This window comes from Gymnoscopelus braueri (assembly GCF_963280865.1).
Source record: "Gymnoscopelus braueri genome assembly, chromosome: 11".
Lineage (NCBI taxonomy): Eukaryota > Metazoa > Chordata > Actinopteri > Myctophiformes > Myctophidae > Gymnoscopelus > Gymnoscopelus braueri.
Genome location: NC_137613.1, coordinates 39,574,846 through 39,588,214, shown reverse-complemented (window position 1 = coordinate 39,588,214; position 13,369 = coordinate 39,574,846). Strand labels below are relative to the sequence as shown.

The 13,369-nt window shown below is 41.3% G+C and overlaps 2 protein-coding genes across 3 annotated transcripts; one reads left to right on the top strand and one right to left on the bottom strand.

Annotated features, from left to right (window-relative positions):
• The first annotated feature begins 1,509 nt into the window (after positions 1-1,509).
• Positions 1,510-8,218, top strand: prcc (proline rich mitotic checkpoint control factor). The gene is made up of 8 exons (XM_080443404.1): positions 1,510-1,845; positions 2,308-2,698; positions 2,800-2,847; positions 3,804-4,307; positions 4,474-4,557; positions 4,693-4,839; positions 5,197-5,262; positions 5,463-8,218. The coding sequence occupies exons 2-8, from the start codon at positions 2,369-2,371 to the stop codon at positions 5,547-5,549; spliced, it is 1,266 nt and encodes a 421-aa protein (XP_080299530.1). The 5' UTR covers positions 1,510-1,845; positions 2,308-2,368; the 3' UTR covers positions 5,550-8,218.
• A 149-nt stretch (positions 8,219-8,367) lies between these two features.
• Positions 8,368-12,288, bottom strand: mrpl9 (mitochondrial ribosomal protein L9). 2 transcript variants are annotated; one of them, XM_080443403.1, is made up of 8 exons: positions 12,008-12,288; positions 11,011-11,176; positions 10,421-10,545; positions 10,245-10,298; positions 10,029-10,133; positions 9,800-9,883; positions 8,753-9,316; positions 8,368-8,683 (listed from the first exon to the last, which is right to left on the bottom strand). In XM_080443403.1, exons 1-8 carry the CDS (start codon positions 12,089-12,091, stop codon positions 8,519-8,521), a joined length of 1,347 nt encoding a protein of 448 aa, XP_080299529.1. In that variant the 5' UTR covers positions 12,092-12,288; the 3' UTR covers positions 8,368-8,518. The 2 variants fall into 2 exon arrangements, with proteins under 2 accessions (XP_080299529.1, XP_080299528.1); XM_080443402.1 differs by having other exon boundaries at positions 8,368-9,316.
• Between the last annotated feature and the right edge of the window lie 1,081 nt (positions 12,289-13,369).

The following is a 13,369-nucleotide window of genomic DNA, read 5'->3' as shown; positions in this document are numbered from 1 at the left end:
TCTCTAGACTACCACACAGCAGCGTTGCCAGATCTTGAGAGAGAATCAAGCCCTTCTACATTGGCTATTTGAAAATAGCTGATCTACAAGTTCACATCGCCACGTGTTGTGGGCTTGTAGATCTGCTATTTTCAAAAGAAAAATCTTTAAGACATTGTGAAAAATGTGGAATATTTCTGAAACATTTTAACAACACAAATCTTGTATGGCATAAAATATTTTCAGATGGGGGATCGCAGATAAAAACATATTAATGTGGGGGTCCTTGACCTTGACATGAAAATGTTTGATAATTTTAGGAAACAAGCCCAAATTAGTGACTACACTTTAGAAACAAGCCCAAAAAACCTCAACCCGCAACTAATATTTACAAGCAACTTTACAGAAAAACAAGCCCAAAATCGCTTATAATAAGCAGACATGGCAACACTGCCACACAGTCGCAGATAAAGCGCCCCCTGCTGGATGGATTCGTTTGAGGGAAATCCCCCATTAATTTTCTCCATTGACAAAATACAAAATTAAAGAATGTAGCATATTTTTTTAATCCGATATTTATTTATTTGTATTTGTGTTTTATATTTATTTTTGCTAGAACAGATGTTTTAATGGAAGGGGGTGCAAACAACAGCATACAGCAAATGCCATTGCATAAACTAATATAATATAATATAACAAAAAATGTCCTGCAAGAAAGTAAAATTGTTATTATATGGAAATGTTATCCTTGTCGTGTTTACTTCAAGCCTTTATCAGTAAGCTTTTAATCATCAGCAGAGGGCCTCATTCAGTCCCTCCTAAGGACGAGGGCAAAAATGTATTTAAAATAACACTTTTTTTTAATTTTAATAAAATGGATATTGATATTAACATTAAGGCGAGAGAAGGGTACGGTTAGATTGGAGACTGATATTAATGAATTTAATTCATAGATAATAGTTTCACGTGCTTGTCAGTGGGCGGCGGTAATGTGCGTCATAAGTTGTGTGTTAAGCTCCATTAAACATGACAAAGAAGAAGAAGGTGCGCAGAGGAGTGCGCAAGACGTCAGTGTTGCCATGTCGGCTTATTATGAGCGACTTTGAGCTTGTGTTTCTGTAAAGTTGCTTGTAAATATTGGTAGTTGCGTTTTTTTGTTGTTGCTTGTTTCTAAAGTGTAGTTGCTTATTTGGCCTTGCTTCCTACTGTTATTCAAACCAGCGGCTGTGAAACATTTTCATGTCAAGGGGACCCCCAGATTAATATGTATTTGTCCACACGGACCCCCATCTGACAAATGTTTTGTGCCAGGGACCCCTGTACCAGATTTGTGTTAAAATGTTTGTTTGTTTTTATATTCAAACGTGAGAACGGTTTATGAGCTTTTACATCGGCTATTTTCAAATGGCTGAATGATGAATACAGATTTAAATTGCTCATGATGTGGGCCTAAGTAAGTCGCTTCTTTTGGGCTTGTTCACCTAGACCCGGTTGCTTGTTTCTCTCCCAAAACCTGGCAACACTGTAAGACGTGCCCGCTCCAAACATTAATGTTTGATGGGGGGAAGCTACTGTTTGTTTTGATGAGATCTGCAGCTCTCCTTCAACCACTTCGATGCTCTCGCGTCTTGCACAGTGCTTATTTTGCGGTAGCTTAGTGGACCTGCTGTATGAAATGGTGCTTTAAATATGCATTGTCCAAGTGATACGAAATTCATTGAGTCGACGAGAAAAAGCCTGGTAGTTGGTGGGGCCTAGTTGGTGCTCCGAAGTTGGTCATATCCCCCCTGGTTCTGATCTGAAGTGGCTTGAGAAGCAAAAAGCACCATCGATTTTAAGTCGCCTCATCACAAAAGGCAATCGAACGTGAGTAACTGCTTTAGGACCTAAACCGGTTTAGTTCTTGAAAGTGATCCATGTCCACAATCAGTGTTGCCATGTCGGTTTATTATAAGCGACTTTGCGCTGACTTTTCTGTAAAGTTGCTTGAAAATATTGGTTAGTTGCTGGTTTTTGGGCTTGTTTCTAAAGTGTAGTTGGTTATTTGGACGTGTCAACTAATGTTGTAACTAATGTTGTTCAAACCAGTGGATCTTACATATTTTCATGTCAAGGACCCCCAAATTAATATGTATTGGAGACCACCCATCTCTGTAAATATTTTGTATCAGGGACCCTCCATTTTCTTTTTTTGAAAATGGCAGACCTACAAGCTCACAACGATGCGACACATTGTGAGCTTGTAGATCTGCTATTTTCAAACAACCTTAGCCTAGTCGCTTCTGTTGGGCTTGTTTTCATAGACCTGGTTGCTTGTTTCTCTTGCAGAATCTGGCAACACTGTCCACAATTTGTGGCAGAATCATCATCAGCATCAACATCAGCAGACATGTCGTCTTTAGTAGCTTATGGAAGCAGTGACAGTGAGAGTGAAGCAGAAGAAACAAGCTCTGTGGTTCAGCCTCCGGGGAGCAAACGGAGTGCAGGACTCTTTTCACTCCTGCCTGCTCCTAAAACTAAAAGTGCAGCTTCAAATACTCCAACGAACGAGGGACCCACGAAGGAGACAAGATCTAATCTGTCATCACTAAGGGACACTTCGTCAAATGATGGCTTGGAGTCTCAGCCATCCAAAGGAGGTTTACTTTTCAATTTACCTAAGCCGAAGAAGCGAACAGAGCCTGTCAAAATTACCATACCACAAATCCAGAGAGCTGATGTAAGTCTTGAGTTGTTGTTTCAAAAACAAGTGTTTACTCATTACCGCTTTGTTTTGCTCATAACCATATGAAATGTGAATTTCTTTTCCTTGTCATTTAGTCAGACTCTGATGACGATGAGCCCGTAAAGAAGAAATCACAACCTCAGGTAAGAGTGTCTCCCATTGGATCCAGCCTAGATTTAGTTACTCAAGTCCTTTTCTCTATATATTCCCCACTCTGTCATCTAGTGTCCCATTACTTACAAATAATGAGGTAGGAAATAAATGGAACCAATAAATGTGCTTCTTGGAGCACAGGTCTCCGCCAGGTCAGGTAGATTATTGTGGGCCAGCAATGTTCGGAATTCAGCCTCTGTAGGAGACTGACTTAATAAGATGTGTTAAGCAAAAAATCGGCCTGCTGGTGGCGCTATAATAGGCCAATGTGAAAAGGGTGACCTTTCTTCCTTGGCCTAGTGGGAATGTGTGTGCAAAGTTTTGCGGCAATGGAACGCTACATTTTGTTCTAAACGAGCCACTGCAACTTTTAGCTGCCAATTAGGATGGAATATGAAACATTTGACAGATCCATGTTACTATAGACTATAGACTATAGAGATAATGTCTACCGATTTGCGTGATGTTTGGACAAAATCTGTACGTGTGCACAATTTCACATCGATCGAGCCAACAGTGCCGGAGATTATCTGTTCACAGGCGGACACACACACGGACGGACAGGGGGCAAAACATAGTCTCGGCCTGGCTGAGACAATGAAAGGAATCATTTGTCCCATTGGATAGTATTGTTGCAACAACAACAATACACTAGGCCTGTCACAATTACATAATCGCCTGATCGCAATTATTTGAGATAATCACAACTATTTTTGCACAATCGTCTCAATTGTTTCCATGTCGAAAAATGATCATACATTTTCCAAAAATATTTTTAAACAATTTTGAAGTTATTAAATATGTCAGTTCTCGTTGTCATATATGCCCTGTGTAAGTTTATATATGTTCCGATGTTCAATGCCAAAAACACAATTAAAGTAAAAAATAATGAACGTGACAGCCCTCTCTCTGTCTCATACTCAAACCGTTCTCTTGTATTTTTCAGGGCCCAGGTACGGGCTTGTCATCTCTTCTACCACAGCCCAAAAATATGAGTGTGACACAGCCCAAAAATATGAGTGTGAAGGAGATCAACAGACCACTGGTTCCACACACACTCACCAAGCGCATAGAGTCCAAAGGACCCAAGCCTGCAATACCTGCCCAGAGTCATCTCGGCTCTAGTGCATCCCCGTCTGCGATCAAAGCTGCAGCTAAGTCTGCTGCCCTTCAGCTAGCTAGGCAGATAGCCACTGATGATCAGGACAATGATGATGATGTGGCCCCAGAGAACTACTTCTCCTTAGGTGACAGCTCCAAGTCTCTCCCTGCTGTGGTCCCCAGTCTGGACTCCGAGCCAGCAGCCCCTGCTCCTCTCCTCCCTCTTGTACCAGGACCTGACAGTGGCCAGTCCAATGCTCCGCTTGACTTTGGGGGGAACCAGGAAGGAGCCAGCAGTGGGGCGTGGGGGTACCAGCAGACAGCAGAAGGACCGGAAGCATACTCACAGGTAACCATAACTGATAAAAGTGGGCTATATCATGCATTTAAATGTCGTTTTTTTTTTTATTACTTTGGGCCTTTGATCACTGCATTGCTAAGAGATTAGTGATTCAACTTAATAGTATACACTTTAGGATTCAATTGAGTTAAAATATTTGTTTTTGCCCTGGCAGGGATACTATAACGAGCCATACGTCCAGGATCCTAAACCTGATGGAGAAGAGCCGGCCTCCTCTGCCATGTTTGATGATGAAGCGGTGGGTTGCATATCTCTTTGACTTTTATTTGTAACTTTATTTATAGTTTTGGTTCATACTGAATGAACATACAGCTCAACTTTGGAAACCTCATTTGAGATGACTGTAAGATGAGCTTGCATCTCCACCTTACAGTTCATGAGGCTGCAGGGGAAACGGAACAGAGGCAAAGAGGAGGTGAAGTTCCTGGAGATCAAAGGAGATGACCAGCTGAGCGGCAACCAGCAGTGGATGACGAAGAGCATAACAGAGGAGAAGCAGGAACGCAAGTCCTTCAGCAAGGTAACATGGGTTTCTAATATTGACCATCGCTGCGTCCATATTCCATACTACAAACTAATTCTAACCATGTTTTGACTGCAGTATGTTCATGCTGGAAAAACAAGAAATTACAGTACACTTACTTACAAATGCCTGTATACTAAAATCACTGGATTTTTTGTGTGGTGTTGATGGACGTTCGTTGATGTCCCACAATGTGGAACGGGTTGGGCTATTCTTCACAGCTCTGAGGCACCTGATAGCCAGTTATAAGAAATGCCATTTGCAAGTTGTCAAGTAGAGCTAAAGCGCTACAATAAATGGCTGCCACACAATTAACAGAAACTATACTGTAATATCATCTTTCTTTTCCTGTAGAAAAAAGGAGAACAACCCACAGGGCAACAGCGCCGTAAGCATCAGATCACATATCTCATTCACCAGGTGAGTGCTGCAATGATTCCTGACTTTTTTTTAATTGTTCTTGCCAGGGATGTTAGACATTTATCATTCCCTCTATGAATGGTCTGATGCCTTACAAATTGAATTCACTGAAGTGTTCTTTTATTTGGTTAGCGTTGTTGTTTGCATCATCCAAAGAAGGTTCGACCGCCCCCTCTCTAATCCTCTCCCCTCACTTCTAGGCAAAGGAGCGTGAACTGGAATTGAAGAACAACTGGGCAGAAAACAAGCTAACCCGTCGGCAAACACAGGCCAAATATGGCTTCTAAAAGCTGTAAAGTGGGCAGTTGGTGGCATGCAGAACCCTACACCAGAAATTAGAATAGAACTTTCCATAGTTCAACATCCACCGAACGCATCCTGTTACCTTGGTTTGGGAAGAAAGACAGCCAATTTCAATATACATTTTCCTGTTGTTCACCCATTTTTTTTGTTCATGTTGAATCAGAGTTAAGGCATTGCTAGTCAGTAGTACTTTTTGGCTGTTTCTGTGTGTGTCTCTTGTACAGAATTCCTGGATTTAATCCTTGAAGCTGCTACACCGCTACTCTACAAATTTTCCTTGGACAAAATTAAATACATTTCCTATAATACAATTCCTGCTTAACAGTGTAAAGCAAATCTGTAACCACTTGAACCCTAGCATCCCTATTCTGATGGTAAACATTTGACGAAAATAGCAGATCTACAAGCTCTTGTGAGCCAAGCCATTTAGAGTAGAGCTAAAACAGGAGGGGGCCAAGTATAGAGCCCTGGGGGATTAAGTATATAGTCAGGGTGTAAGTGGTTTTCTACTAGTCGGCATTGATATTAATATTACAGTCTCTTATTGTTCTGCGGCCTGAGCATCCTCTAAAATCAAAGTTTGGTTCTTTAGTAATTATCACAGAGATCCATGCAGCAATTGTAATGTCACATAATTGGAGTTAAATCCACCTAGAGGTATTATCAGGAAATTAACTGTTTGGATGGCTATTACTGGGGAACCAAAAGTATTTCATAATCACTCAGGTCTTAGAAAACATTAAGGCCAAAGATCCATTTATTTATCATGAAAAGGTATTATGTTTTTGTTTGCTAGCAGTATTTTACTAGCCGTATTCATGCATCATAAAACCCAATTATGGCTACTTTCAATACCCTGGCTTGGTTGCCATTAGTACACAATTGACAAGAGAAGAAACTAATTTAGTTTCCAGTGACGTTAAGCCCTCTGAAATGTGAATGGGAAATGTATTGTTAAAATCGACACTGACAGGCAGTTGAGCGCATGATGTGACCTTACCTCCAACTCTTCCTTGGCTGTTCTCTCTGATGAGCCAGACGATTCTATGTACCTGCTTCCAGTTAGATGGATAGTTTTTTTTAGAATACTCAAAAAGACTATTTTGAGATAAAATTTTAGGAACTGTGCAATGTGGTATAAACACTGCCATTCTTTCCAGCTATATGGAGAGCAGTGTAATTTGTGCTTTCTCTTTTAAAGGGAGCGTGGGTGCAAAATAGCATCTTGTTTTATATTGTCCCATCTAGCACACCAACTTTTAAATGGCTTGTCAATGAGGCAATGACCTTTGTTTAAGCAGTGGTTTGTCAACCCACACATCATTACTCGTATTAGCTTTACAAGTAGCACACTGTGAAGGTGAATAGGATATGCAAGGGAGCATTGTAGAATGAACCAGACTTCTACTGCATGCAGTCATGTCACCCCTATTATGATTCTAGTAATGACTTAAGGAAACAATGTCTTATGCCTAATTTATACAACTACAGTAGATCTACAAGACGAGTTGTGAGCTTGTAGATCAGCTATTTCTGGCCACTGTCATACGATCAAGTATAAATTGGGATTTAGAATTAGATACAAAGGAAAAAAATACTGCCCTGTCTGAATTTGTCACATACTGTAGGGGGTAACCCCACTGCAGATGTGACCATGCACAACCTCATAGCATAGGGGTTTGGTTTGAGCACTGAAAATTCACTCCGTTTTGCGATTTATTTCATGTTGCACCAAAGCGGTGTAAACAATCCGTCCCACAACTGCAGCCCCATTAAGATGCTAGAGACCATGTTTGGGGTTAAGTTGGGAGAGAATCTAAAGCTATTGGCAGTGTGGTGATGCTGATGGGTCAGTCACAGACCCTTTCAGTTTGTTTATGTAAGGGCTAAGTGACTAAAATTGAGATTAAATTATGGTACTGTATACCCCCTTGACATGGGCGGCCGTAGCTGAGTGGTTTGAGGCCATCTGCGAATGGGAAGGTAGACGGTTTTGACCCCCAGTTTGCCCTGAGCAAGACACGTAACCCCCCCCCCCCCCGAGCAGCCATCAGTTGGGTGAAGCAAGTAATCACATCAAGTTACCACAAAATACTCCACTTCCGTTTCACTGGCTGCTGAAATTGAAATTAAAAAATCAATCGGAAAGCCCCTCTGTTCTTCCCCCGCCCCCATTTCCTTTGATTTGTTTTCTAAACATTTTTACAACATTAGTATGATCACTGAGTTTATACTGATTGTAATACCCTAAACAAACAATATACAGTATTTCTAAAGTCAGGGTTCTTCTGAGGAAGCTGCAACCTTTTATCATGCAACATTTTCTTAACAGTTCTTTTAGGTACAGTAGGTCAGTTAAAAACTGCAGTTTTAATCAAGAGATAGGCAAACATCAGTACAATCTAATAACATGTATAGCAACATGAATCCTTGGTTAGGTGATGTTATCACTACCTTCATGCAAAGTCTCAGTGTAACAAAGTACAACAATGGACCTAAAGTAGGGTTTGAGCACAAGTTGCTGAAACGTATGAGGCACAGAGATCCCACATCAGTGCTTTATTCAATCTGATGGAGACACGTTTGTTTACCCTATGCTTTTCTTATGTGTGTTGTGAAGTCAAAATTGATGAATAAAATATTTCCTTTCCTGGCTGTATGCCTTTTTCTTACTCCCACAGCACAGTTTTAATTTTGTATTCATAAATGTGTTAGAGAGCACATTATAGAAAATGAGCATATACCAGATTTTGTACTCCCGAACATGAAACTATGTTCACATTCTTACTTCCAGTATATGTGAAACCAGTCCAGGAAAGTAATGCAAAGTTGAATTTGTTTCAACTAAATTTTTTTAGGCAATCTTGGAGGTCACAATACAGGGAGAACATAGAGATAGAGGGAATTACACATTACAAAGTCTTGCAATTCCGTGGAAGTGCATTTTAGTCCTTTAATCCTTTTTGGGGGTTTCAGTGGGTGGAACTGGTTGGTCATTAGCCGTCTCTGCAGTAACCGAAACCTTAGGAGGAGCAGCAGAGGCCTCTGACGTGACGGAAGCCTCAGCAAGTGGAGTTTCAACAGCAGCTACAGCTTCAGCAGGTGGGGCAGCAGAGGCCTCTGACGTGACTGAAGCCTCAGCCAGTGTGGTTTCAACAGAAGCTGCAGCGGGTGGGGCAGCAGAGGCCTCTGGCGTGACTGAAGCCTCAGCAAGTGGAGTTTCAAGAGAAGCTGCAGCTTCTTCAACAGCTTCAGCAGGTGGGGCAGCAGCAGAGGCCTCTGGCGTGACTGAAGCCTCAGCAAGTGGAGTTTCAAGAGAAGCTGCAGCGGGTGGGGCAGCAGAGGCCTCTGGCGTGACTGAAGCCTCTGCAAGTGGAGTTTCAAGAGAAGCTGCAGCTTCTTCCACAGCTTCAGCGGGTGGGGCAGCCGAGGCCTCTGGCGTGACTGAAGCCTCGGCAAGTGAAGTTTCAAGAGAAGCTGCAGCTTCTTCCACAGCTTCTGCAGGTTGGGCAGCTGAGGCCTCTGACATGACTGAAGCCGTAGCAAGTGGAGCTTCTAGACCTTCCACAACTTCAGCAGCGCTGTCCACCACCACACCAGGAACTGTCTTCACCACGACTTCCTCTGCTTCTGAAATGGCTGCCTCTGCAGTTGAAACCACTTCTGGTTGCATCTCCTGTTGTTTCTTCATTAATCGGTCTTCATACGGCATCAGGGACATGGGGACACGCACTGTATCCATTCCGTTAACCTGCAAGATAAAATGACATGCTAATGAATCATCTCAGCAGAAAGCCACCTGCTGCTTCTGTGTTGTGGGGATATGGGTAGTTTTGTATATAATCCAGGGTTATCTAAACTTTTTCCCCAAGCAGAGAAAACAATAGCAGTGCATGCTACAGATTCAAGTAGAATGCTACTAAGTCTAATGGAGCTTTATAAACACACACACACGCATACTTTATAGACTACAGGATTGTTTATAATACTACTACCTTTCCATCTTATACTTTAGCTTGCTCCGATTGGTCAGCTACCATATTTTTCCTAGGCAAGATACGGCTTGAGCCGATTCATTAGCCTAGGGAAGATAAGCAGCTAACCAGCACAAGATTATCAACCCCTCTGTACGTTTATCACCACCTCAGCCAGGGCAAATAAAGGTTGGATATATGTGGATAATATACAGAATATATTGTTTATATTATTGTAAAACATCTTTCTTCCATCTTACCGTAACTTCACACCAGTAATCTCCTAACTCCTTGATTGGCTCATCTGGAAGTCTCAATGCATGAGGGGGCACAACAACTCCCAGCTACGGAAAGGTTTTATTGAATTAATAGGCAAGCCAGGAAGTATAGAAAAACTATAAAAAGCCAATGCTCTATTTTGATTAATTTCACATTTTGATACTTTCTGGTAAATGCAACATAATAAACAAACCAAGAACACATTCATACCTTCTTCAAAACTTGTCTGCAAACTATTTCTTTGGTGAGCTCAAAATTATCCATGGGGGGTATCGAATTAATCTTCAGCGATGAACGCTTAAGGAACTCCACTGTCTGTAAAAACACACGAGGCAAGATGACAAACGACTGCTGGTCCTCTCAAACTGTTGGAATGTTTTGATACAAAGAATAGTGGATAAATATCTTATGTGTACAAATGCTCACCATTTGTCCGGTGCGTGTTTGCATTCTTTCCTCTAGTGTCCCCTCACGCAGAAGCTGTGGATTAAGACAAGTAGTCCAGTCAGGAGAGCAGCGAGACTAACATGAGTACAACACAACTCTGCGACCATAGTGAAATACTGGCATATGACACTCAGGGAAAATAAGTTAACGCTCACTCTCATCTCCTCAGCAAACATATCTTTGTTCTCTGGTGATGGATATACTGCAAGGCCTTGGGGCAACAGCTTATTTCGGCCAACAGACTTTTTCACCGACACAGTGTCGCCTCGCCCACCAAGCTCTGTTGATGCAAAGGAAATAAAAAGACATATCCTAATGAGGGTAACACTTGAATAGTGATAATAGCTTAAATCAAGCGTTTATATATTGATGATCACAGGGGGAATAATATTCCACCACTGTCTAATGCAAAACCCAATAATAAAAAACTTTGATTGCTTCAAATACGCAAGATCTTTTACAGCCTTTTCTAGGCCCACAAACACAAAGGTTTAAACATGCAGACAACTTTACAAGTAGTCTGCTGTTTAACACTTTTGTGTGTGATGCGCATTTGAAGTTTTTTTGCATAATATAATGGTCTCCCTCATCATCTTTTTACTTTGGAGAAAGCCTCTCTGTGGCAAGTCAGTTAATAGGAATTCCTAAGATTTCCACGATAGTCATTTTAATGCTTGAATTTGTGACAAAGCCTATGATGCACCATTTGTCAAAAAAATTAGAAAAAAGCATTGAGCACACTCACTGGGCACAGTCTGTGTCAGAATAAGCTCCATTTTCTCCTTTGGTGCATGTGTGGTGTCCTCGACCAATTTATAGATCCTGTGTCTTCGAGGGTACAACCTTGAAGTTGCCGGGCTCCCTTCTTTGGCCAATGGAACTTGCCACCACCGTTCTACAATAACTGTATTCTGTGAAAAAAGTAACACACACAGATATAAAGTTGATATGAAAAAGCAATGCAATTACAATATGCCACAAGCACCCTACTCAGTAAAATCCTCAGTGTTTGGTATTCAACCATTGTGACTCTGACTGATATGTAGATTAACACTTTTACTGTGTGAATATATACCACCCAGATGTTGCAATACTTTGGTTGTCTGACAGGACAGCCACTTTGGAGCTGCTATTCCATGATGGAAATGTATTCAACTACCAACCAAGGTAACAAAACCTATTGTTCACTACAACAACCACTTGAACCCCATCATCCGTATTCGGCGGGGAACATTAGCCGATAATAGCAGATCTACAAGCTCACAACATGTCACAAGCTAGGTCGGCTATTTCTGTTGATGGAAAAACGGTCCAAGACAAGTAGTACAGAGTGAAATCAGGTCCAGTTTACCAAATCTAGTAGCCTTGGATCAAGACTATCATAGATGGATTTTATGGAGTCTGACTTTTGTCAGACTCCATAAAATACTACTATATGATGTCTTAACCAAGGCTATACATCTGAGCATGGGTCTTCAACAGTGGGTCCTCAGAGTTACTACAGGGGGGCCACCAAATCTTTGTCTGATGGAAACTTTTTGGGGTGCATTAACCACTTGAACCCTATTGTGAGAAAATAACAGATAAGCTCACATAGTAGATAGGTGGTTAGTGATCTTGACATATCAGCTGAGCTGTGGTGGCTCATATATTTGCTAGCCTAGCTAGGCATAGTTTGCACCAGAATGTACTTTGTTTTGACATTGATCGCTTTCATAAAACACCATAATAATAAGTCTCACCTTGCATGAAGTGACAGAGAAGGACCTGACGAGGGAGGGATGCGTTACGACGTCCTGAAGGACACGGCGGCTGGAGCTCCACATGTTGGTCCACTTGGAACAGCTCAAATACACGTTTTAACAGTCAGCTAGACGTACAAGACCATACGTTAACATACATGCATCGGTAGCGTGACAATCATGACTCGTTCATTCCTTATAATTCCCGCATTTAGAATATAACTGAGTTTATTTGTTGGACAGGAAAAAAAAAGTGACTGAAAAAAACTAGTGGCGAGATTATGGCGTCATCAGTTCTGCGACAGCAACTGGGAAGGACCCCTCATATGTAATAGGCATCTCTTAACTAATGCCTGAATCTCCATCGTCTTCCCCGGTTTTTTTTTTAACTCTATGGTCTTCCCACGGAAATAATGACCATAACTGAAAGATAATCTTCCAAGCAAAAGTATGATTGATTGATTGATTGATAAGATGATCCCCGGCCGGAGGTGTATTCAGGTGACAACAGCTGACAGCAGTAGACCTAGGCAAGAGTCAAAAACTAAACCAAGATAAATAATAATAATAATAAAAAATAACAGCTTACTTCTTGGTTGCTGCACAGGTGAATCCCTTTGCATTCTGCCTGACCTTTATCTGGAGCTCGCACTTTGACAGCATTGTAAAAAACATGTTTTTTAAAAGCATTTACATACATCACATCACCTCATCACCATGAGTCAACCATAACCATATAAGGAGTTCCCAATGCAGCTACTGTATACCCAATTATGGAATGTGTTGTCTAACCTCAGTGTGTCCTCATGGCATCAGCAAACAAATCAGTCAGCTGCATAAATGGGCACAAAAGGAGACATGCCCATATGGGCATATAATGATGACATCATGGCATAAAAGGGACAAGGACTGGCAGATACAGAGATCTCCATATATGGGCATAAAAGGGATTCTCCATATATGGGTATAAAAGGGACAAGGACTGACAGATACAGAAATCTCCATATATGGGCATATCAGCATGCCCATATATGGGCATATACTGACGTAATCATGGATATCCATACAGTATATGGGCATAAAAGGGACAAGGACTGACAGATACAGAGATCTCAGACGGCGGTGCGACGTAGATGTGAGGTGCGTAGTGGCCCGGACTTCTAGTGTAGCTATATCTATATCTATATATAGATTAGATACACAAGACAGACAGACAGGTACATAGATAGATAGATAGATAGATAGATAGATAGATAGATAGATAGATAGTAACTTGTTTTGGTAATGATTGATATTACAGCTTGCCAATTATGGTGTAATTATGTTGTATTTATGGGGTATACAATAATGTAGTTACAGGGG

What these genes read in the sequence shown, in the direction of transcription:
- prcc (XM_080443404.1), top strand. Translation starts at nt 2,369, where the DNA reads ATGTCGTCTTTAGTAGCTTATGGAAGCAGTGACAGTGAGAGTGAAGCA. An exon ending in AGAAGAAATCACAACCTCAG is followed by an intron (nt 2,848 to 3,803) that starts GTAAGAGTGTCT and finishes TGTATTTTTCAG; the next exon opens with GGCCCAGGTACGGGCTTGTC. An exon ending in TCACATATCTCATTCACCAG is followed by an intron (nt 5,263 to 5,462) that starts GTGAGTGCTGCA and finishes CCTCACTTCTAG; the next exon opens with GCAAAGGAGCGTGAACTGGA.
- mrpl9 (XM_080443402.1), bottom strand. Translation starts at nt 12,091, where the DNA reads ATGTGGAGCTCCAGCCGCCGTGTCCTTCAGGACGTCGTAACGCATCCC. An exon ending in AAACACGCACCGGACAAATG is followed by an intron (nt 10,134 to 10,244) that starts GTGAGCATTTGT and finishes GTGTTTTTACAG; the next exon opens with ACAGTGGAGTTCCTTAAGCG. An exon ending in ATTACTGGTGTGAAGTTACG is followed by an intron (nt 9,317 to 9,799) that starts GTAAGATGGAAG and finishes TTTATCTTGCAG; the next exon opens with GTTAACGGAATGGATACAGT.